General features: G+C 42.6%; 2 protein-coding genes across 8 annotated transcripts in view; both read right to left on the reverse strand.

The window, feature by feature from the left end:
- VPS35L (VPS35 endosomal protein sorting factor like) overlaps positions 1-12,966 on the reverse strand; it is a 149,758-nt gene extending 136,792 nt beyond the window's left edge. Inside the window, exons 1-2 of the mRNA XM_010388549.2 lie at positions 12,802-12,966; positions 3,425-3,524 (exon numbers count right to left, since the gene is read on the reverse strand). Coding sequence (XP_010386851.2) covers positions 3,425-3,524; positions 12,802-12,905 — 204 coding nt within the window. The 5' untranslated portion in view covers positions 12,906-12,966. The remainder of the gene's footprint in view (positions 1-3,424; positions 3,525-12,801) is intronic.
- A 3,192-nt stretch (positions 12,967-16,158) lies between these two features.
- Positions 16,159-22,491, reverse strand: part of CCP110 (centriolar coiled-coil protein 110) — a 30,871-nt gene continuing 24,538 nt past the window's right edge. For 3 of the 7 annotated variants that reach the window (XM_010388545.2, XM_030925577.1, XM_030925580.1), the window contains 3 exons: positions 21,559-21,618; positions 20,972-21,057; positions 16,159-18,370 (listed from right to left, as the gene is read on the reverse strand). In XM_010388545.2, coding sequence (XP_010386847.1) covers positions 18,318-18,370; positions 20,972-21,057; positions 21,559-21,618 — 199 coding nt within the window. In that variant the 3' untranslated portion in view covers positions 16,159-18,317. The remainder of the gene's footprint in view (positions 18,371-20,971; positions 21,058-21,558; positions 21,619-22,491) is intronic. The other 4 variants (XM_010388546.2, XM_030925578.1, XM_030925579.1 and 1 more) reach the window with 3 other exon arrangements.

The raw sequence follows: 22,491 nt of genomic DNA on the forward strand, positions 1-22,491 counted from the left end.
GTGAGACCCTGTCTAAAATTAAATAAATAAATAAATAAATAAAACGGGGTTTGAAGAGCTTCCAGGTAGGTGAACAAGAACACATCGAGGTACCTGGAGGGGACATGAAAGCTCTGTGTGCCCCTTCCCCCGGGCCTCACCCTACGTACCTCTTCATCTGGCTGTTCATCTGTATTCTTTGTAATATCCTTAATAATAAACTGGTAAGTATAAGTAAATGTTTCCCTAGTTCTGTTAGCCATTATAGCAAATTATTGAACATGAAGGAGGGAGGCATGGGAACTCCCAATGTGTAGCAAAGTTGGAGTTTCTGAAGTGAAGATGTCTTTTCTTTTTTTTGGAGACAAAGTCTCGCTTTGTCACTAAGCCTGGAGTGCAATGGTGCGATCACAGTTCACTGTACCCTCAACATCCTGAGCACAAGCCATCTTCCTGCCTCAGCCTCCCGAGTAGCTGGGACTACAAGCACACCATCACACTCTGCTAATTTTTTTTTTACTTTTTATAGAGGTGGGGTATCACTATGTGGCCCAGGCTGGTCTCGAACTCCTGGGCCCAAGAGATCCTCCCATCTAGCATCCTAAAGTGCTGGGATTACAGGCATGAGCCACCATACTGGGCCAGGGCTGTCTCATTGAGGACTCTGCCCTCAAACCTGTCGAGTCAGATGCCAACTGCCAGTGACAGCTGCCTGAATGGAGTTGAACTGCAGTCTAGGGGAGAGAGAGAAGCACCTCCCATTGGTATACATTTGCTGCTTTTGTCTTCTGGCACCCATTCCTCCACCTCACAGGCTTAATACTTAATACCCCAATTTTTATTTGAGAAAACATCTCTTCCCCCATACTCAGTTCCCACAGGCCTGGTGGGGTGAACTCTGCTCTCAGTTCCCAAGGTAAGCCTTAGACCTACCCCAATCTATCAACTTATTCTCTACAGCAGGTCACCAATGCTCGTTCAGGGTAGGGCGCATAACAAAAGTGGGTCAATGAAAACTGCTGGAGAAAAGCATTTTCCTGCTGCCGATGTTGCCAATCTAACAGGATAGGCCAGGAGCTGCAGCAGCTCTTCGCAGCTATTCTGTTACGGTATGGGTGTTAAATGAAGTTTAGCCTACAGCTGTCTCCTTATGTATTTTAACTTTGGCCTAAAGGTTTCTCTGCACATAGTGAACTATAACCTCACTGGACGTGTAAACAGACTGTAACCTACTCTTGTGCCAATCACCAAGGTTTGGCCAATTAAAGGGGTCAACTGTGCCAGGCACACACTTGTAACTGGGATTACAGCTCACACCTGTAATCCCAGCACTTTGGGAGGCCGAGGCAGGCGGATCACCTGAAGTCAGGAGTTTGAGACCAGCCTGGCCACCATAGTGAAACCCCGTCTCTACTAAAAAGACAAAAAAATTAGCCTGGCATGGTGGCGGGCACCTGTAGTCCCAGCTACTCAGGAGACTGAGGCAGGAGAATCACTTGAACCTGGGAGACAGAGGTTGCAGTGAGCTGAGATTGCGCCATTGCACTCCAGCTTGGGTAACAAGAGTAAAACTCCGTCTCAAAAAAAAAGAAAAAAGGTGCCGGGAGACAAGTGTTCAAATTGGGTTCAAATAAGGCAAATGCTGAACTGTAACCAATCCGGCTGTTTCTGTACCTCACTTCTATTTTCTGAATGTCACTTTCCTTTCTGTGTCCATAAATCTTCGTCTACCACGTGACTGTGTTGGAGTCTCTCTGAACCTACTTTGGCTCAGGAGGCTGCCCGATTCATGAATTATTCTTTGCTCAATTAAGCTCCATTAAATTTAATTTGGCTGAGAATTTTCTTTTTATTTTTTTGAGATGGAGTCTCTCTCTGTCGCCCAGGCTAGAGTGTAGTGGTGTGATCTTGGCTCACTGCAACCTCTGCCTCCTGGTTTAAGCAATTCTCCTGTCTTAGTCTCCTGAGTAACTGCGACTACAGGCACACGCCACTATGCCCAGCTAAATTTTGTATTTTTAGTAGAGTATTTTTAGTAGAGATGGAGTTTTGCCATGTTGGCCAGGCTGGTCTCAAACTCCTGACCTCAGGTGATCCACCCGCTTCAGGCTCTCAAAGTGGTGAAATTACAGGTATGAGGCATGAAGCCCGGCCAAGAATTTTCTTTTAACATGGGGAACAGGCACCCGAGAATGAAAGCAACTGTGGCTGTGATGAGGTCACCCACAGCCACACAACAGCATGGGGATTGAGGGGTCCTGGGAGGCTGAATCGCAGTCTTGGGGTCTTCTGCTTTATGCAGTCATCTCCATACATTCCCAGAGCCTCCATGCTGACAATCACATCTTTTCCCCAACACAACAACCACATAGTTTCTATTACTTGCTAAAAAGACAGTACCGACCTGGCAGAGAGGAACCAGCCAAGTCTCTTGCCTGCTTTCATTTTATTTTTTAAAGAAACCCACAGATAGACTAACATGCTATTCAGGACAGCACTCTCTGCTGGCAATTAGAGTGACTCTTATATTCCAAATACAAAAATTAAAAGTCAAGATACATTTTGTTGACACAGCCAAATCAAGAACAAAGTCATCCCATTCACATGGCAACCTCACTAAGGAGGAAGGAAGGGAGTAAAAATGGTGCTGGGCGAGGCCAATATTACAAAAAAGAGGTAGTGAACAAACCAGTTGATTTAAATATGCAGGCCGGGTGCGGTGGCTCACTCCTGTAATCCCAGCACTTTGGGAGGCCAAGCCGGGTGGATCACCTGAGGTCAATGGTTCGAGACCAGCCTGGCCAACATGGCGAAACCCTGTCTCTACTAAATATACAAAAACTAGCAAAAATTAGCCAAGTGTGATGGCGCATGCCTGTAATCCCAGCTACTTGGGAGGCTGAGGCAGGTGAATCGCTTGAACCTGGGAGGCAGGGGTTGCCGTGAGTTGAGATCGTACCACCACTGCACTCCAGCCTGGGATACAAAGTGAGACTCCATCTCAAAAATAAATAAATAATAAAAACATTTAAAAAAAAAAATCAGGCTGGGTGCAGTGGCTCACACCTAGCACTTCGTGAGGCGGAGGTGGACAGATTGTCTGAGCTCAGGAGTTCGAGACCAGCCTGGGCAACATGGCGAAACCCCATCTCTACTAAAAAAATACAAAAACTTAGCTAGGCATGGTGGCGCGTGCCTACAGTCCCAGCTACTCGGGAAGCTGAGGCAGAAGAATTGCTTAAACCCAGGAGGCAGAGGTTGCATTGAGCCACCACAGCACTCCAGCCTGGGCGACAGAGCAAGACTCTGTCTGAAAAAAAAAAAAAAAAAAAAAATCAAATATGCAAAAATGGTTACCACTGGCAAAATGGAAAAGACTCAAGAAGACTGTCTTTCATTTCAAGGGATAAGAATATCATTCACAAAGACCCTTAACGAAACTTACAGTTATGGGTTTCAGAGGGTGATAGTCCCCAAACTCCAATGGTACAGCCTCCAGGCGGCATGATGCAAATTCAGCTTTGTAGTTCCTGTTCCTGGAGTGCCTGGTAAACAGCAAAACAGAGCCAATTAGTGGATGGGGGTACTTAAAACACTAAAAACTTCAGATGAGACTTCCTCAATGCCAAGGTAGTTTAGAACAGCACAATATGCCCACCAAAGTCAAAAAGAAAACTACATTTAAAAACAAATGTTTTGGCCAGGCACAGTGGCTCACACCTGTAATCCCAGCAATTTGGGCGGCCTAGGTGGGCGGATCACTTGAGGTCAGGAGTTCCCAACATGGTAAAACCCCATCTTTACTACAAATACAAAACTTAGGTGGGTGTGGTGGTGCATGCCTGTAATCCCAGCTACTTGCGAGGCTGATGCAGAAGAATCACTTGAACCTGGGAGGTGGAGGTCCATGGTGAACGGAGATCACACCACTCCACTCCAGCCTGGGCCACACAGGGGGACTCCATGGCAAACAAGAAACAAAACACAACATTTTAAAAAATCTGTTTGGCTGGGCACAGTAGCTCATGCCTATAACTCCAGCACTTTGGGAGGCTGAGGCGGGCGGATCATGAGGTCAGGAGATCGAGACCATCCTAGCTAACACAGTGAAACCCTGTCTCTACGAAAAATACAAAAATCAGCTGGGCATAGTGGCACATGCCTGTAATCGGGCTACTTGGGACGCTGAGGCAGGAGAATCGTTTGAACCCAGGAGGCAGAGGTTGCAGTGAGCTGAGATCAGGCCACTGCACTCCAGCATGGGGGACAGAGTGAGACTCCATCTCAAAAAAAAAAAAAATGTACGTTCGAAGGTATAAAGAGCTGCCAGCATACTGAACTTGTCATGCCACACACCAGAACAAAGGGAAACTCACTAAGGTGACTCTAACACTCCTTGCCCAGCTTTCCCACTGACGGCACTTGTGAATTCTCAGCATGGGACAAGAGGCTGACGCCAAGCAGAAGGCAGCTGTGAAGCAGCAGAGCAGCTAAAAGGGCTCTAAGGAAACCTCACAGAGCTTCACAGGAGTTCAGGGCTACCAAAACAGCCAGGGGGAAGAGGAGAGAGCACAGGGAAGACAGAAATCCAGCCCAGATTTCCCCTCAAGATATTCGCCCATTAAGCTGCATAGGGCAAGAGGGAGGAGCCATGTAGAAAGGAGATGAAGAGCTCACAGGTGTTTTCAATGGTTTCTTGAGGGTTCAACAAGAGAAAGGATTCATGAGCTGGAAAACAAAGGGGGAGACTGAAGCAAGGAGCGGAAAAAGCACAGGAAGACGGGCAGAATTTCAAAGACGCAAGGAATGTGAAGAGAAGGCCTAACACACATATAACTGGAATCCCAAAGAGGAGGAGAGAGAGAATGTGCAAGAACAGTCTCTGAAGAGATAATAGGTGAAACTTTTCCAAAACCAAAGAAAGACATCAAGCTACAGCCTCAAGAAACATCTGTGGCCCAAGCAGGACAAGTACAAAAGCAAACAAAACATACTTGGAACCTTCACAGTAAAATGTATAGAAACGAAAAAGAGGCCGGGCGCGGTGGCTCAAGCCTGTAATCCCAGCACTTTGGGAGGCCGAGACGGGCGGATCATGAGGTCAGGAGATCAGGAGATCGAGACCATCCTGGCTAACACGGTGAAACCCCGTCTCTACTAAAAAATACAAAAAACTAGCCAGGCGAGGTGGCGGGCGCCTGTAGTCCCAGCTACTCGGGAGGCTGGGGCAGGAGAATGGCATAAACCCGGGAGGCAGAGCTTGCAGTGAGCTGAGATCCGGCCACTGCACTCCAGCCTGGGCGACAGAGCGAGACTCCGTCTCAAAAAAAAAAAAAAAGAAACGAAAAAGAACTTTTCCTTTTACATTTTTTTTTTTTTTTGAGTTTTTTGAGAGATGGCGTCTTCCTATGTTGTCCAGGCTGGTCTTAAACTCTTGGGCTCAATAGATCCTCTTGCCTCAGCCTCCCAAAGTGCTGGGATTACAGGCATGAGCCACTGCGCCCAGCCTTCTTTGAGCATTTTGAAGATACTGTCCCTGTGTCTTCTGTGCTTATCTTTGTGCTGCAATAATAGTCTTATTGTTGCTCCTCTGAAAATAAAGTATCCGTTTTCCTTTTAAGAAATTCTCTCCACCGGGCATGGTGGCTCACGCCTGTAATCCCAGCACTTTGGGAGGCACACATGGGTGGACGGCTTTAGCCCAGGAGTTTGAAACCAGCCTGGGCAACATGGCGAAACCCCATCTCTACAAAATAAATAAATAAATAAATAAATTTGCTGAGTGTGGTGGTGTGTGCCTGTAGTCCCAACTATTCTAGAGGTTGAGGTGGGAGGATCGCTTGAATCCAGGAGTTCAAAACTGCAGTGAGCTACGATCACACCACTGCACTCCAGCCTGGGCAACAGAATGAGTCCCTCTCTCTTAAAAAGAAAAAAAAAAAAAAAAAAAATCAAAAGGAGAGGAATATAGGAGTGGGGGGAAGGCAGCAAATGTTTTTAAATGATTGTCTTTACATTTCTTAATCTCTATTATGAAGATCTGAGAATTTAATTTCATAGGTTATGGTTTAAAAAAATTTTTTTAACTCACATACTTAACCAAATTTTTTATGCAATGTGTGTATCCACATATAATTTTAAAAGCTACCATAGTCACAGAACGTCAGGGCCACAAAGTCTTAGACAAGTTAACGCATTTGACCCCTTTCTCATCTCCTCCGTTGACTCTCCAAGCAGGAGAACACCTCAGCCAGTATGGAAACTGACAAAGTCTCTCCTTGACCAAACTCTGGGCAGGTTCCTCCGAGTTCTCCCCAGCTAGTGCTCAGCTATTGGATTTCCATGTTTGTTTTTGCACCGCCAAGTTTTAGCAAGAATTCTGTCAAGTTGATTGAGCCAGAATCCCCCTCCATATCCAATCGCCCTCAATATCTGATCAAATTCTTCTTCTACCCCCACTTGGCTATAAATTCCCACTATTCCTTGTTGCATTAGGAGCTGAGGCGAATCTCTGTCCCCTATTGCAAAACCCCACTGTAGCAGTCCCCCAGAATAAGCCTGTCTCATCTCCTTTAACAAGCACCATGAATAATACTTTTGTTTTGTTTTTGTTTTTGTTTTTGACACAGAGTCTCGCTCTGTTGCCCAGGCTGGAGTGCAGTGGTGCGATCTCAGCTCACTGCAACCTCCACATCTCAGGTTTAAGCCATCCTCCTGCCTCAGCCTCCCGAGTAGCTGGGACCATAAGCACACCCCCACGCCCAGCTAATTTTTGTATTTTTTATTAGAAATGGGGTTTCACCATGTTGGCCAAGCTGGCCTCGAACTCCCGACCTCAGGTGATCCACCTGTCTCGGCCTCCCAAAGTGCTGGGATTAGAGGCATGAGCCACTGCGCCCGGCCAATAATTTTTCTTTAACAAAAGACGTGCACTTCTCATTCGTAAAATATCACAACCCAGAAAATCAGCTTTCCTGGGCACACGGGACAATTCTTGTCTCCCCCAACCCACTTTAGGGAAGGAGGAACCTCAAAGAGCACAAGGACTTTCCTTGGCCTCCAAGTCCCTTAAATTCATCCCCCCGCGCCACCTTCTGCTCCCATTTAGATTCCCAACTTTATTAACCTTTGTATGAAATACTGGCACCCCAGATCCAATTGTGCCATGCAACTAGTCAGCTTTATCCAAAATCCTCCATTAACCCAGAAACCCAAGCCAGCACAAACGAATTGAGCTCCCATGTCATTTCATTTCTATCCTTTCTACATGAACTTGGCTTTGAGTGTAGGAAAGGAGGAGAAAGGCTGGTTGACAATAATGAACCAGTTCTACTTTTATTTTTTTTAAGGGACAATCCCTTTCACAATACTTTGCCCAGTCCCTCTGGGATCATATTTACAAAATGTACACTAACTTCATCTTCTAAAAGATTGCAATTGAAATTACCTATGAAATATTCTTGCATGGCCAGGCACAGTGGCTCGTGCCTGTAACCCCAGCACTTTGGGAGACCAAGGCGGGCAGATCACCTGAGGTCAGGAGTTCGAGACCAGCCTGACCAATGTGGAGAAACCTGTCTCTACTAAAAATACAAAATTAGCTGGGCGTGGTGGCACATGCCTGTAATCCCAGCTACTAGGGAGGCTGAGGCAGGAGAATCGCTTGAACCTGGGAGGCGGTGGTTGCACTGAGCCAAGATCTCACCATTGCACTCCAGCCTGGACAACAAGAGTGAAACTCCATCTCAAAAAAAAAAAATATATATATATATATTCTTCCAAACTCCCATCCCATCAAGGATGCTATCAGGCTATCCTTGATTTACTAAAAAACAAAACCCCAAAGGATAAATTTGAATAAGAGTCATCAACGGTCAAGATGGAGTTTAAAACATCAAATCACACTCCTCCTCTTTTCAAATCACTTTTTTTTTTTTTTTTTTTTTGAGACGGAGTCTTGCTTCGTCCCCCAGGATGGAGTGCAGTCGCATGATCTCGGCTCACTGCAATCTCCATCTCCTGGATTCATGCAATTCTCCTGCCTCAGCCTCCCAGGTGGCTGGGATTACAGGTGTGCGCCACCATGCCTGGCTAATTTTTGTATTTTTAGTAGAGACGGACTTTCACCATTTTGGCCAGGCTGGTCTAAAACTCCTGACCTCAAGTGAATCGCCCACCTTGGCCTTCCAAAGTGCTGGGATTATAGGTGTGAGCCACCACGCCCAGCCTCAAATGACTCTTAATTTTATCTGTTGTCAAGAAAAGTAGAATGCTGAAAGGTTCATTTAACAAAGCAGGAAATTTAATGGGACAGGAAAGTCAATTCCAAATGTGTTTTCTGTCCCATTAGTAATTCTAATGAATTACTAACAATCAACAGCTGAGCAAACACTAGATCAAAACAGAAATATGACTTCATATGCAACAATCAAATAACAGTTCTCATTTATTATGCACTTACTATATACCAGGCTCTGGGCCAGCCTTTACCTCCATTTCCTCATTTAATCAACCCAATGAGATAGGTACTATGCCCATTTTTCAGATGAAGAAGCTGAGGCTGTTAGAATGCTGGTATCTTGTCAAAAGTGAGAGCAGCAATAGAAACAGATTCAGCAGTTCCATAGATTATCTATAGGTCATGTCGAGAACTTGAAAAATTAAGCATATGTCTATTTCCCTTAAAAGAGCGAAGTTTTGGAACGAATTTTATTTTTTTAAAAAAGGGGGATGGTGGTGAAAAAATACCGCTTCTGGGCCGGGCACAGTGGCTCACGCCTGTAATCCCAGCACTTTGGGAGGCCGAGGTGGGTGAATCACCTGAGGTCAGGAGTTTGAGACCAGCCTGGCCAACATGGCAAAATCACGTGTCTACTAAAAACACAAAAAAATTAGCCAGGCGTGGTAGCACACAACTGTAATCCCAGATACTTGGGAGGCTGAGGCACGAGAACTGCTTGAACCCGGGAGGCGGAGGTTGCAGTGAGCCGAGATCATGGCACTGCGAGACTCCGTCTCAAAAAAAAAAAAAATACTGCTTGTGGAAATAAATCTTAAAATGTTTTTTCCTTCCTGAAAGCCCACAGTAAACCATCATATTTTGATGTTCTATACCACTTATTTGATGATTTCCTTAAATTTGCTCTCTGATCCCTAAGTCTGAGATGTTAAAGCATTTTCTTTAACCTCTGGATCTTTGGTAAGGCTAACAGCGACCTCTTGTGGGCATTTCCTCAAAAATCATTCCTTTTCTTTTTGCTAATATAGTTGATATAAACTGGTAAAAATTCCCCATAATTCCAACCCCCAGCAACGTAAAGGGCTTGTCTGGATCACTGGCACCTGCCACAGGAGAAAAGGCCACCATTTCACACCTCCACTATTGGCTGGGCTTAGCCCTTGGCTACTCAAAGTGTGGTTCACAGATCACCAGCAAAGACGTCACCTGGGTGGGCTAAAATACCCCACGCCTACAGAATCAGAATCTGCATTTTAACGAAATCCTCAGGTGGTTTATATGCACATTAAAGGTTGACAACAGCCTATTTTTAAATTATTTACCCCGATCATATGGATACACAGAAATCCCACCATGATTAACCAAATTAATCCCCTTATACTGGAAACACCAAAATCCACTAAATGCTTTGCCCAATTATTTTAATTCTCAAATAACTTTTTGGTTACTAATCACATAAGGACCACACAGCTTTTTCTTCCACAAGCACAATATTATCCAGCCCCCTTCACCGCTACACATAAAAAACTCTTAAAATGATGTAGTGATTCTGACTCCAAGGGTTGGTTTCTTGTTTTGCCATTTTTTTTTTTTTTTTTTTTTTTTTTTTTGCTTTTTTGAGATGGAGTCTCACTGTGTCACCCAGGCTGGAGTGCAGTGCCGCGGTCTCAGCTCACTGCAAACTCTGCCTCCTGGGTTCAAGCAATTCTCCTGCCTCAGCCTCTGGAGTAGCTGGGACTACAGGTACCCGCCACCACATCTGAGGAATGTGTTTTTTTTTTCTCTAGTAGAGACAGGGTTTCACTATGTTGGCCAGGCTGGTCTTGAACTCCTAACATCAAGTGATCCACCGGCCTTGGCCTCCCGAAGTGCTGGGATTAGAGGCATGAGCCACCTTGCCTGGCCCAAAAGGTAGTATTTTCAAGTGTGCTAAAACCACAGGATTAAAGGGAAAACGTGATCTAGGGTATACAGGACATCTCATCTCCTAGCCAGGCCAAAATACAGCAGGGATAGCAAAAACTGTGGCTAAAAAGAGGCATTCCTGGGGAGACTCATGACAAGGCAGTGGGATTTGGGGAACCCCGCAAGCCAGAAATCTCAGCCAGGATAGACAGATTTGAGGTCCAGCTGACAAGGATGATTACTATGATGGCCTCTGGCTTCCAAACCTCAGCTATCCCTTGTGGGGCTAATTATTTTAAGTAAACTGCTTCATCTCTCTGCCTCTATTTCTTCATCCAAAACATGGGGTTGTTTTAAGAACCGAATGACGTTACACGTTATACACTTTACAAGTGGTGTCTGACAGAAAATAAGGACTTGATAAATGTAAATTTAATGACAGAAACTCATTTCTCCTCTGCAGTCCTCCTCAGTCTCCTCTTCATTCATAAACACTATTCAGTACTCACCATCAAGTTTTAGGCGCCACATACAAAGATGGACAAAACTCAGTCCATTTTTTTTTTTTTTTTTGAGACGGAGTCTCAATCAGTAGCTCAGGCTGGAGAGTAATGGCACAATCTTGGCTCACTGCAACCTCCGCCTCCTGGGATCAAGCGATTCTCCTAGGCTCAAGTGATTCTCCCACTTCAGCCTCCCAAGTAGCTGGGATTACAGGAACCTGCCATCATGCCCAGTTATTTTTTGTATTTTTGTAGAGATGGGCCTTCACCATGTTGGGCAGGCTGGTCTTGAACTCCTGACCTCAGGTGATCCACCCGCCTCGGCCTCCCCAAGTGCTGGGATTACAGGCCATGAGGGACTGCGCCCAGCCAGTCCTTTTAACTTTTAAGGAGCAAGAAGTCTATTAGGTAAACAGAAAGATGAATGTACACTTCGAAGGAAAATGTTTAGAGCACCGGCTGCGGTGAGCCAAGATCAGGCCACTGCACTCAAGCCTAGGTGAGACTCCGTCTCAACAAAAACTATAACAACAAAATGTTTAGCGCATGGCCAGATTAGGAACTAAAGAGACCCTGAACAATAAAAGCATTATGGCACCTGTTTGCCTGCTTGTAATATAAAATTAAAATGCCAAAGGTAAAAATGTACTGGGATGCAGAGATTAAGACAGCATCTTCCTGGAATTTTTGATTGCAAACTCCAGATAAATCCACTGAAGTCAAATGTTTCCCATGTTTTTGGTAAGCTTTTTGGTCAAGCTAGCATGACTTTTTTATTTTTTATTTTTATTTTTATTATTTTTTTGAGACAGAGTCTCACTCTGTTGCCCAGGCTGGAGTTCAGTGGCACGATCTCAGTTCACTGCAACTTCCACCTCCCAGGTTCAAGCTATTCTCCTGCCTCACCCTCCCGAGTAGCTGGGATTACAGGTGCGTGCCACCACGCCCAGCTAATTTTTGTATTTTTAGTAGAGACGAGGTTTCGCCATGTTGGCCAAGCTGGTCTCCAACCCCTGACCTCAGGTGATCCGCCAGCCTCGGCCTCCCAAAGTGCTAGGATTAGAGGCGTGAGCCACCGTACCCAGCCAGCATGACTATTAACTGAAAGAAAACTCAGGCCGTGGAAGTGCTCAGAGACATTCAATGCTGATGTAGCGTGTCAAGGAAGCAGTCTCTTAAGTGTTGGGCAAGTGAAAGGAGTAAGACAAAATCAACTGTTGGTCAAGCGCAAAAGCAGAAGGTTGTACCTGATTATTTCTAAGGTCTTTCATTTGCTCATTTAATCTAAGCTACTTCACATCATTTGAAGAGAAAGTAAATTATCTCGCTTTCTGATATGCAGGAGAGATTCTCCGTCCCCAAATCCCACTATCATCACCAACACAACTTGCTCAAGTTCTTCACTCACACACACACCACCTGCTGAACCCTGAAGCTTCAGTCACTCACTCCTAGCTACTCCACACAAGGGACCTAAGGGCCTGCCAACCAGGCACACGCCACGCCCTCCCCTATGGTGAACTCCTGTTCATTCTCCAAGACCCAATTTAACTCTTCCTCTTTCAAGCTTTCCCCTAGCCCCCCGGTGGGGATAATCACTCCCTTCTTGGTGCTTCATCCGAATGCCTTCTTTGGACATCCATCCCCTCTAGTGTGTGTCTGCTCCATTATACTGGGAGCTCCTTGAGGCCAAGGAATACGTCTGAGCGCTGTGCTTAGGGTAGGATGAATGGCGGCCATTTTACGGATGAGAAAAGCAAGTCTCCAGGTGAACAGAGGAGCTCAGGACACTGACCAACAGCCAGGTCTCCCGACTCGTCCAGACTTAGAGCTGAGCCCACCATTGTCCTCATCCAGCGACCCCAGAACCCGCGCCAACTTCTGCGGACGCGGAAGCCTGGAAACTCAAGTTTTCTTTAAGGAATGAATGGACAGGGACCCGCGGAAGGCGCAGAGAGGCAGCAGACGGGGAGAGAACCAAGAACCCGCCCGTCTGGCTTCAGACTGCTCCACTGGACCGCGATAGCGGCCAGGGATTCTACGGTCAAGACAACTTGGGGGTGGGGGGTCGACCACCATAACCAGACAGAGGAATTCACACTCTCAGACCCAGGCCGACCCCATCACAACTAAAAACAGGCCCTCCCCAAAGCCCACCCGCCGCTGCTTCCTTACCAAGGAAAGACGGCCATCTTCCCAGTCACATGACCGCTTGTTCTGGGGCCGTCTGCTCGGCTTCCCATCCAGACCCCGCCACGCCCCGCATCCCCGGCCGCCATGTTTGTGGAGGGCACCTGCCCCGCCCCACTAATTCCGCGCTGCAACTTCTGCAGGCGCCATGTTTGTGAGGGGCAGGCGACGCTCCGCACAGCACAGACTTCATTTTCAGCTGACGCCATGCTTGTGAGGGGCAACTGCCCACTCCGGACAGCCCAGGTTACAACTTCCGCCGGCGCCACGCTTCTGAGGAGCGGCGTCGGCCACTGGCCGTAGAGTTTCTATGAGCCATGATTGTAAAGGGCAGCTGTCTACAGTGCCGGGTGGTCCCGCCTGCGGGCGTCATGATGGTGAAGGGCATGACTGCTGTTTAGCCCACCTGCGTCCTCTAGGGGCGGAAAGGACTCCAGAAGGCGGCGGAGCGAAGACGCAAACTGAGGTTCAGCCAGCACCTGGTTTTGCGGCTAATGCGCTGTTTGGCGTGGGTCAGCTATGCCCCCTCTAGGCCGCTGCTTTACCCACTGCTTTGCGGGCGGTTTTAGGCACTTCCAGAATGCCCTTCCCACGACTAGCAACCAAGGCTGCCCTAGATCCAATATGATTGACTGCCAATAATGCACGGGGGGGAAATTAGGGTTCGCATTTCGTCCAACTTGGCAAAGCAGTTTCTAAGAAGGTGGATATCAATTTCGACCCCAGAACGTTTTTAAAAATTATTTTAGGCCGGGAGCGGTGGCTCAGGCCTATGATCCCAGAACTTTGGGAGGCTGAAGCCGATGGGTCACCTGATGTCAGGAGTTTGGGACCAGCCTGGGCTACAAGAGCGAAACTCAGTCTCAAAAAAAATTTTTTTTTAATTATTATTTTTATAACCTACTTATCCATTATGGCCCCTTAGAGAGAAAGCATTCAATGTTTTTATAACTCTTACTTTTCATTCAGGGGTGGTGGTCTGTGGTTGTTCATGGGATGGTGACCTATGACAGGGAAAAGGATCATCTCCGGAACGGGCCCTCCAGTGTTCAGCTCAGTATAGGTGGGAAAGTATTTCCAGTCGTACCTACTATTCCCAACACTGGAAGTGAACAAGGGTTAAAGGGTGGCCAGAGGAAAGCGAGGAGCTCTTCCCATACAGCCTTGCATGTTATCACATGCAACATCTCAATAAGAGGTCAAGGTGAGGAGCCTTTTCCTAGGCTCACATTACATGATTAGGCAGTAACAAGAGGAAGATTCTTAAAGTTGTGCAAATTAACAGCCTTGATGTGAGCTTCAACCTTCGTATTCTCTTTTCTCCCTCTCCTTCCCTTAGCAGGCGTCTCTCTCTTAATAAGTTAAGACATTTCCAGCTTGAGTTTTACCTTCTGAAAAGTCCAACTTTTAGTAGAGATGGGGTTTCACCATGTTGGCTAGGCTGGTTTCAAACTCCCGACCTCAGGTGATCCTTCCGCCTTGGCCTCCCATAGTGTTGGGATTACAGGCGTAAGCCACTGCACCTGGCCCAGGGGATATATTAAATAATGAGATATGTCTTTCATGGAACTTGTAATTGTAAAGAATGATTATATACAATATTTGTTTTGGCCAAATACTTTTCAATATCTTTTTTTCTTTTTTTTTTTTTTTTTCTTTTGGAGACAAAGTCTCATTCACACTGGAATGCAGTGGTGCGATTATAGCTCACTGTGGCCTGTAACTCCTGGGCTCAAGTGATCCTCCTGCCTTAGCCTCCAGAGTACCTAGGACTACAGGTGTGAACCACCATGCCTGGCTAATATCGATTTCTTTTTTGTTTTGAGATGGAGTCTCACTCTGTCACCCAGGCTGGAGTGCAGTGGCACAATCTCGGCTCACTGTAGCCTCTGCCTCCCAGGCTCAGGCGATTCTCTTGCTTCAGCCTCCCAAGTAGCTGGAACTACAAGCATGCACCACTACGCCCAGCTAATTTTGTATTTTTAGTAGAGAGGGGGTTTCACCATGTTAGCCAGGCTGGTCTCAAACTCCTGATCTCGTGATCCACCCGCCTTGGCCTCCCAAAGTGCTGGAATTACAGACATGAGCCGCCATGCCCGGCCTGTTTCTTAATAGTCCTTCCCCTGGTAAATAAAAATCAAACTAGATTTTCTTTAAGATGAAAGTTTATTTTGCTTTTTGCCTAGAAACAAAATTAGTGAAAATAAAAGTATAAAAATAAATACAATTTACATTAATGAACATTCCACTCAAAAATAAGCAAATGTATAAATAAAAATCCATCAAAAGCACAAAATAGTGTCTGGCACTTGTATGAGAAAAAGCTATGAACACCAAAAAAATGTGTAAAACATACGCTTTTATCTTTAAATTAAAAAAACACACGCAAGTTTCTCATCCTTACTCTAAAGCTAGTTTTAACTATCTTCAAAATATACTATTTGTTTTAACTAATTTGCATTACACACACACAAAAAAAACACAAAAACTGTTAGCATGTTTCTTACTGGAGAGACCCACAATGCTATGAATAAGCTGTATCCTGAGTTTTCAGAATGATAAAGCACAGTTTATCATATTAAGAAGACAATTTGATACTTTGCCTATAAATTTAAAAAAATTGACAACTTGGACTTTTCTTGACCATCTTCTAATTTTCTGGTTCACTCATTCAATACATGATACATCTCAATAAAGAAAATCAAGTTCACACCCAGGGTGGCTTATTATTTCTGTCTATAACTGGATGTCAAAGTTAAATTTAAAATGGCACAGAAAATTGGAGAAAACAATCTTCATCTCCGTATTCTTAAAAGGATATTAAGTATACAGGCTCCATTTTCAAAATACCAGTATCTCTTTAAAATTTAAATTAGATTAAATATACACTATCCCAATTTTATGTGAAAAGCACAAAGCCCTTTTTGGAAATGGTATGATAAATTAATAGTGACATTCTCCCTCATGAAGTCATGTTTTCTTGGTAACAGTTGTTGGTTGATACTTTTTTTTTCTTTTTTTTGAGACAGAGTCTCGCTCTGGAGTGAGGTGGCACAATCTCAGCTCACTGCAACTTCTGCCTTCCAGGTTCAAGCAGTTCTCCTGTCTCAGCCTCCCAAGTAGCTGGAACTACAGGCAGGCACCACCATGCCCAGCTAATTTTTGTATTTTTAGTAGATATGGGATTTCGCCACATTGGCCAGGCTGGTCTCAAACTCCTGATCTCGTGATCCACCCACCTTGGCCTCCCAAAGTGCTGGAATTACAGGCGTGAGCCACCATGCCTGGCCTATCTATTTCTTAATAGTCCTTCCCCTGGTAAATAAAAACAATCAAACTAGATTTTCTTTAAGATGAAGTTTATTTTGCTTTTTGCCTAGAAGCAAAACTAGTAAAAATAAAAGTATAAAAATAAATACAATTTACATTAATGAACATTCCACTCAAAGTAAAAATAAGCAAAAAAAAATGTATATAAATAAAAATCCATCAAAAGCACAAAACAGTGTCTGGCACTTGTATGAGAAAAAGCTATGAACACCAAAAAAATGTGTAAAACACACGTTTTTATCTTTAAATTAAAAACACACTCAAGTTTCTCATCCTTACTCTAAAGCTAGTTTTAACTGTCTCCAAAACATACTATTTGTTTTAACTAATTTGCATTACCCACACAAAAAGTGCACAAAACTGTTAGCATGTTTCTTACTGGAGAGACCCACAATGCTATGAATAAGCTGTATCCTGAGTTTTCAGAATGATAAAGCACAGTTTATCATATTAAGAAGACAATTTGATACTTTGCCTATAAATTTAAAAAAATGGGTAACTTGGACTTTTTTTGACCATCTTCTAATTTTCTGGTTCACTCACTGGATACATGATACATCTCAATAAAGAAAATCAAGTTTACACCCAGGGTGGCTTATTATTTCTGTCTATAGCTGGATGTCAAAGTTAAATTTAAAATGGTACAGAAAATTGGAGAAAACAATCTTCACCTCTGTATTCTTAAAAGGATATTAAGAATATATACAGGCTGCATTTTCAAAATACCAGTATCTCTTTAAAATTTAAATTAGATTAAATATACACTATCCCAATTTTATGTGAAAGCACAAAGCCCTTTTTGGAAATGGTATGATAAATTAATAGTGACATTCTCTCTCATGAAGTCACGTTTTCTTGGTAGCATTTGTTGGTTGATACTTTTTTTATTTGAGATAGAGTCTCACTGTTACCCAGGCTGGAGTGCAATGGCACAATCTCGCCTCACTGCAACCTCTGCCTCCCAGGCTCAAGCGATTCTCCTCTCTCAGCCTCCCAAGTAGCTGGAACTACAGGCATGCACCACCATGCCCGACTAATTTTTGTATTTTTAGTACAGATGGGGTTTCCCCATGTTTGGTCAGGCTGGTCTCAAACTCCAGACCTCAGGTGATCCACCCGCCTTGGCCTCCCAAAGTGCTGGGATTACAGGCGTGAGCCACCTTGCCCGGCCAGTTGATACTTTTAATGGATATGTTAGTGATGAAAAATCTTAAACATGGGTGTCTTCAAGCAATGCAGAATTTTAACCAGGCAATATTCTTATCTTGAAATCTGGATTTATTATTATATAGCCCTTTATTCTCTCCTAAATCAAGCATGCTAGAAAAAACAGACTATGAAGAACAAAATATACAGACTAAATAGAAAATATAACTGCATGCAACATATTATTATTTTACAGAAATGGATGTAATAATGCATTCCCAAGAGCTACATTCAAGAAGATTGTGCTGTCTTCCCCAAATTTGTTACCCGTCACAGAAAGATCTTATAACCTAGTACAAATGTTTCTAACAGTACTGGGGTAACAAACGTGAAGCCTAATATTTCTGTAAGACAACTAGTTGTTCACAGGAATGTATGTTTCTGACCAAAATGGTGATCCACATTAACTTCTATAGTAGATTTTAGTGGACCACAATTGGCTACATGGTTATACTATAAGTCAAAGAATGTGGAGTTTGAGCGGTTAATCCAAGTTTTTAAAGTTATAAAATGAGGGAAAGGCATTCTTCTGCAATAAGTTTCCTTTGAATCAAACTCAAAAATCACTATGCAGAGATGAATGAAATTTATGTTTTAGAACTTATTTATAATTTGTCTTATCTTTTCAATATTCTGTAAAAGTAAATCCAAACATCCTTGATGTTTACAAAAAGGGTCTCTGTAGACATCTGGGCATATAAAACAAACTTAGGTTTGTATAGGTAAGCACAGAGATGATGCAATTACTAAACACTAATTTGTCTTCACCCAAACTTATTATTAAGAGAAAAATAGGGGCGTGGAGCAGGAATTACCAAACTGACCGAATGATCCAGATAAGTGCTCAGCCTTCTGATATCACTTTGTCTGTGTAAACTGAGTCCAAGGTTAAATAAAGTCTTGGGCAGGGAAAATAACATGGATAATAATCCTCCCCTAGTTTTATCCTAATGAATGTTGTCTTCTTAAATTGTCGCAACATTTGGCCGCTTTCTTTGGATTTTTCCTGCATATACTCCTAAAAATAGAGCAAAATTAGTATTACTTTTCAATGGTAGGTTTTCTATAATGATACAATTTAATGAGTTTTTACTCTGGAACAAACACTGAGCTAGGCAATATACATTATCATATTTAATCATTATATGAATGATCCTGAGGTAGAAATTGTTATGACCATTTTAAGTCTAATAAAACCAAGGCATAGGAGAGCACTTGCCTAAGGAACGGAGCTAGAAGAACTCTGATAACCTAATTCCACCTGATGTGTTATTTTACTTAACCATTTTGCATGACCACCTCCTACTCTGCTTTGATTAGTGGTTTCTGAATTTCACTATATAAACTCTAGTCAAGCACAAAACATCAAATAAAGAAATGTGTTTTAAAACTAAGTCAAAAATCACGATAAAATCAGAGATTGCAATTTAGGTTTGTAAAACTATAAATGCTTTGCAGCGTACTTTAACATTTTAGAATTCTAATTCAGTCTAAGAGTATGATATTCTATCATAACAAAAATTAGTTTTCTATAAATTGCTTAACAAAGAATTTGCCTCTGTTTAGAGTAAATCAAAACATAATTTCAAATTTGTTTTAAAACATAATTCAGACCATTAAAACTATAAGCAGGAAAGAGTAATATTTTAAAAAGCGACAATGGATTCCTGTGTTCAGATTCGTAGTTAGCATTTTAACCAGCCAGTATCCCAGACTCTCAGTTTATATAAAAGAATACAATTCTGTCTAGACAAGGTGGCTCACACCTGTAATCCCAGAGCTCTGGGAGGCCGAGGTGGGCGGATCACCTGAGGTCAGGCATTTGAGACTGGCCTGGCCAGTATGGTAAAACCCCATCTCTACTAAAAACACAAGAAATTAGCTGGGCATGGTGGCACGCGCCTGTAATTCCAGCTACTCAGGGGGCTGAGGCAGGAGAATGGCTTGAACCAGGGAGGCAGAGGTTGCAGTGAGCCAAGATCACACCACTGCACTCCAGCCTGGGCAACAGAACAAGACTCTGTCTCAAAACAAAAACAAAAACAAAAAAAGAATACAATTCTTTAGTCTCTTTCTATTGTGTAAATATGCCCTCGTGTGTAAGTAAATCTTTAAAAAACAACAGCAACAGATTTTTGTACTTGTTTAGATACATATTAATTTACATGTTAATTCAAGGGTTAAGTTCATTTGTATTAATAATTATGTTTCAATACAATTAAACCTCAATAGTTCAAAATAATGAACTTCATTGTATGTTACTAACTTCAATGACTGCCTATATACATCCTTTATACTGTTGAGTATTGCTGAATAAAAACAGTACTTGCTATTTTGCTTATAAGTTCACAAGTGACAAATAGTGGAGATGAAATGCATGAGAAAAGAACATGGAGAGTAGTCACTGTGGTAAATTGGTATCAGGCAAAACAATACTAATTCCTCAATGATTTTCCAACTTGCTAAGTTTCAGTGCAATATAGAATATAAACATGAGAAAAATAGAAAATGTCTTAAAATTCTACAGGTCTGGTGTTTGGTCTGAGTCCTTTCAAATGGTTATCTTTCAAACTAGCTTATTCTGACTGCCTCTGGAGTAAGCAGTATCTTCAGCTATGTAATCCTTTAAGACAATTCCATCAATTGTCACTCACAATGATTTCCAAAGATGACCTTTTAAATTATCCTATGTGTGACACTATAAATTATATTCACTACATACATACAAAAGGTCAGCCATCATTTCAAAGTTATGATCAATAGCTTGTTTCCTCCTAATTTGAAGGAAATCACTTAGTAATAAAAGCTCTAAAATTTGCCTAATTGTATATTAATGGAAAGATTAGAATTGATTAAAGATTAAATCTTCAATGCCTGGTGATTAATTTAGGTTTCTTGTAAATGTCTAGAAAGCAGTATAGTTAAAGCACAACAATTGGAAAGTAGTTTTAAATGGATCACATAATTTTTAAGTGAGCTTAATCAAAGTATCTTAACAAAGATACCTAAAAAATATTACAGCATTTGGTTAAGAGCTTTGAATTAGCTCAAGAATGAGTTTGTCTTCTCGCCACCATAAACAGAATTTTAAAACACAGTTTTTAGTTTAGCTCGTACTCCTCAAATAATGAACATGAGGAGAGATTTAGCTCAAGCCTCGGACTGAGCAAAATATGAAGCCCTCCTCCCACTGGCATATTCACATGTGATCTTATAGTCTGAGGGAGAAAGTTTTATCCCCTTATGTGCAGACACACTTCCCCAAGCTGAACAGACAATGCACAGACTTAGCACCAGAGATGATCATTATCTTTTATTCATTAAATAAAAAGATTTTCTGAATTAAGCATGGCAAATTCTACAATTTTTTCAGAATGAAAAATACATGGTGCTTTCCATAGAAACATTATAGAAATCAAGACTGGAATCACACTTTTACTAAGACTTCCTGACTGCCATACAATGCTAAGACCAAAAAACACTAATAAGATGACCATGAATATGCCAAAATTATGGTGGCAAGGAAAGACAATCTATTCAACTTCTGTGGCCTGAGTTATGGGGCAGCTTGTGCACTTCCTTCTATTGAATGGGCTTCAGTAATTCATTTTCTACAAACCTGAAACAGGCACTCTGTTAGGCACTCTGCTCTGTGAAGGCTTCTGTCTATTTTGCACAACCCCCTTCACTGATGTCTTAGGGGTTCTAATTGAATATAAAAAAATTAATAAGTCACTGGCATTAAGGTCTAAATGTTCAAAATTCAAAGAAAGCAATCACATTGCATCAACTGTCCAAAGCACAAATAAGCTTGAAAAGAACTGAAGTCTCATGCATGCGCACAGTAAGGAAAGCTAAACTCTGGCTTCAGCAGGAGACTATAAGCATGAGTCACATTCTGTTGGAGAATCACTTCGGTGATGCTGAACTTACTATATGGATATTTAAAATACTTTATGAGTAAAATGGTATGAAATGAAAAGTAAAAACATGCCAACATAAGACAGTAATTAGAATACACAACAGTACACCAAGAGGGTTACATTTGAAGACAAAACTTTAAAATATCTTTCCCAATGCTATAAAGAAAAAAATCCCATTTGAAAAACCATTATCCTTTATGTAAAGAACACTAGATTTATTTTTCCCTCTCAAATCTAATCTTGGTTTCCGTAGTTTTCAATACCCGTGGTGTGGCATTCTTACCCTTGTCTACTAAGTAGCCTATGAACAGGTGCATTCTGTCCTTGGTTTGGCTGAAGGACTCTGTTGACAAATTAAATAAAAAATTAATTTAAAAGGATAAATTCCATTTTTTCCCATTTTCTTTCAACGGATGAAAGATGATGATCATAAGGTAAAAGTCAACTATGCAACATGGCCTATATATTACCAGAAAGCAGAGCAAATCGACTAAAGCATATTAATATGATACTTACATTTTGCTCACTAAGAGTCCAAACCTTAGGTTTTTATCAGCAAAGAAATGTCCAACATATAGACTAACCCTTGTGCTTGTAGATAATTTTCTTATACATATACTTTACAAAAGTTAACTTTTCCTTTCAAACCAGTGAGAGAAGAAAGTATCACTCTCATTTTACAGGAGTAAAAAACAGGTCAGAAATAATAAAGTTCACTTTTTAGCTTTCATTATTTTTTATTTATTTATTTATTTATTTTGAGATGGGTCTTATTTACTATGTTACCCCGACTGGTTTGAACCCCTGGGCTTAAGCTATCCTCCTGCCTCAGCCTCCCGAGTAGCTGGGATCATAGAAGCATGCCACTGCACCCAGTTTAAGTTAGTTTTTCTTTTTGAGACGGAGTCTTGCTCTATCGCCCAGGATGGAGTACAGTGGTGCGGTCTCAGCTCGCTGCAACCTCCGCCTCCTGGGTTCAAGCAATTCTCCTGCCTCAGCCTCCTGAGCAGCTGAGATTACAGGCACGTGCCACCATACCCGGCTTTTTGTATTTTATTTTTGTATTTTTACTAGAGACAGGGTTTCACCATCTTGACCTGGCTGGTCTTGAACTCCTGACCTCGTGATCCACCCACCTCAGCCTCCCAGAGTGCTGGGATAACAGGCATGAGCCACCGCGCCCGGCCCAGCTTAAGTTAGCTTTCTAAGGTTTTTA

This window comes from Rhinopithecus roxellana, chromosome 20, assembly GCF_007565055.1.
Source record: "Rhinopithecus roxellana isolate Shanxi Qingling chromosome 20, ASM756505v1, whole genome shotgun sequence".
In the NCBI taxonomy this organism is placed as follows: Eukaryota; Metazoa; Chordata; class Mammalia; order Primates; family Cercopithecidae; genus Rhinopithecus; species Rhinopithecus roxellana.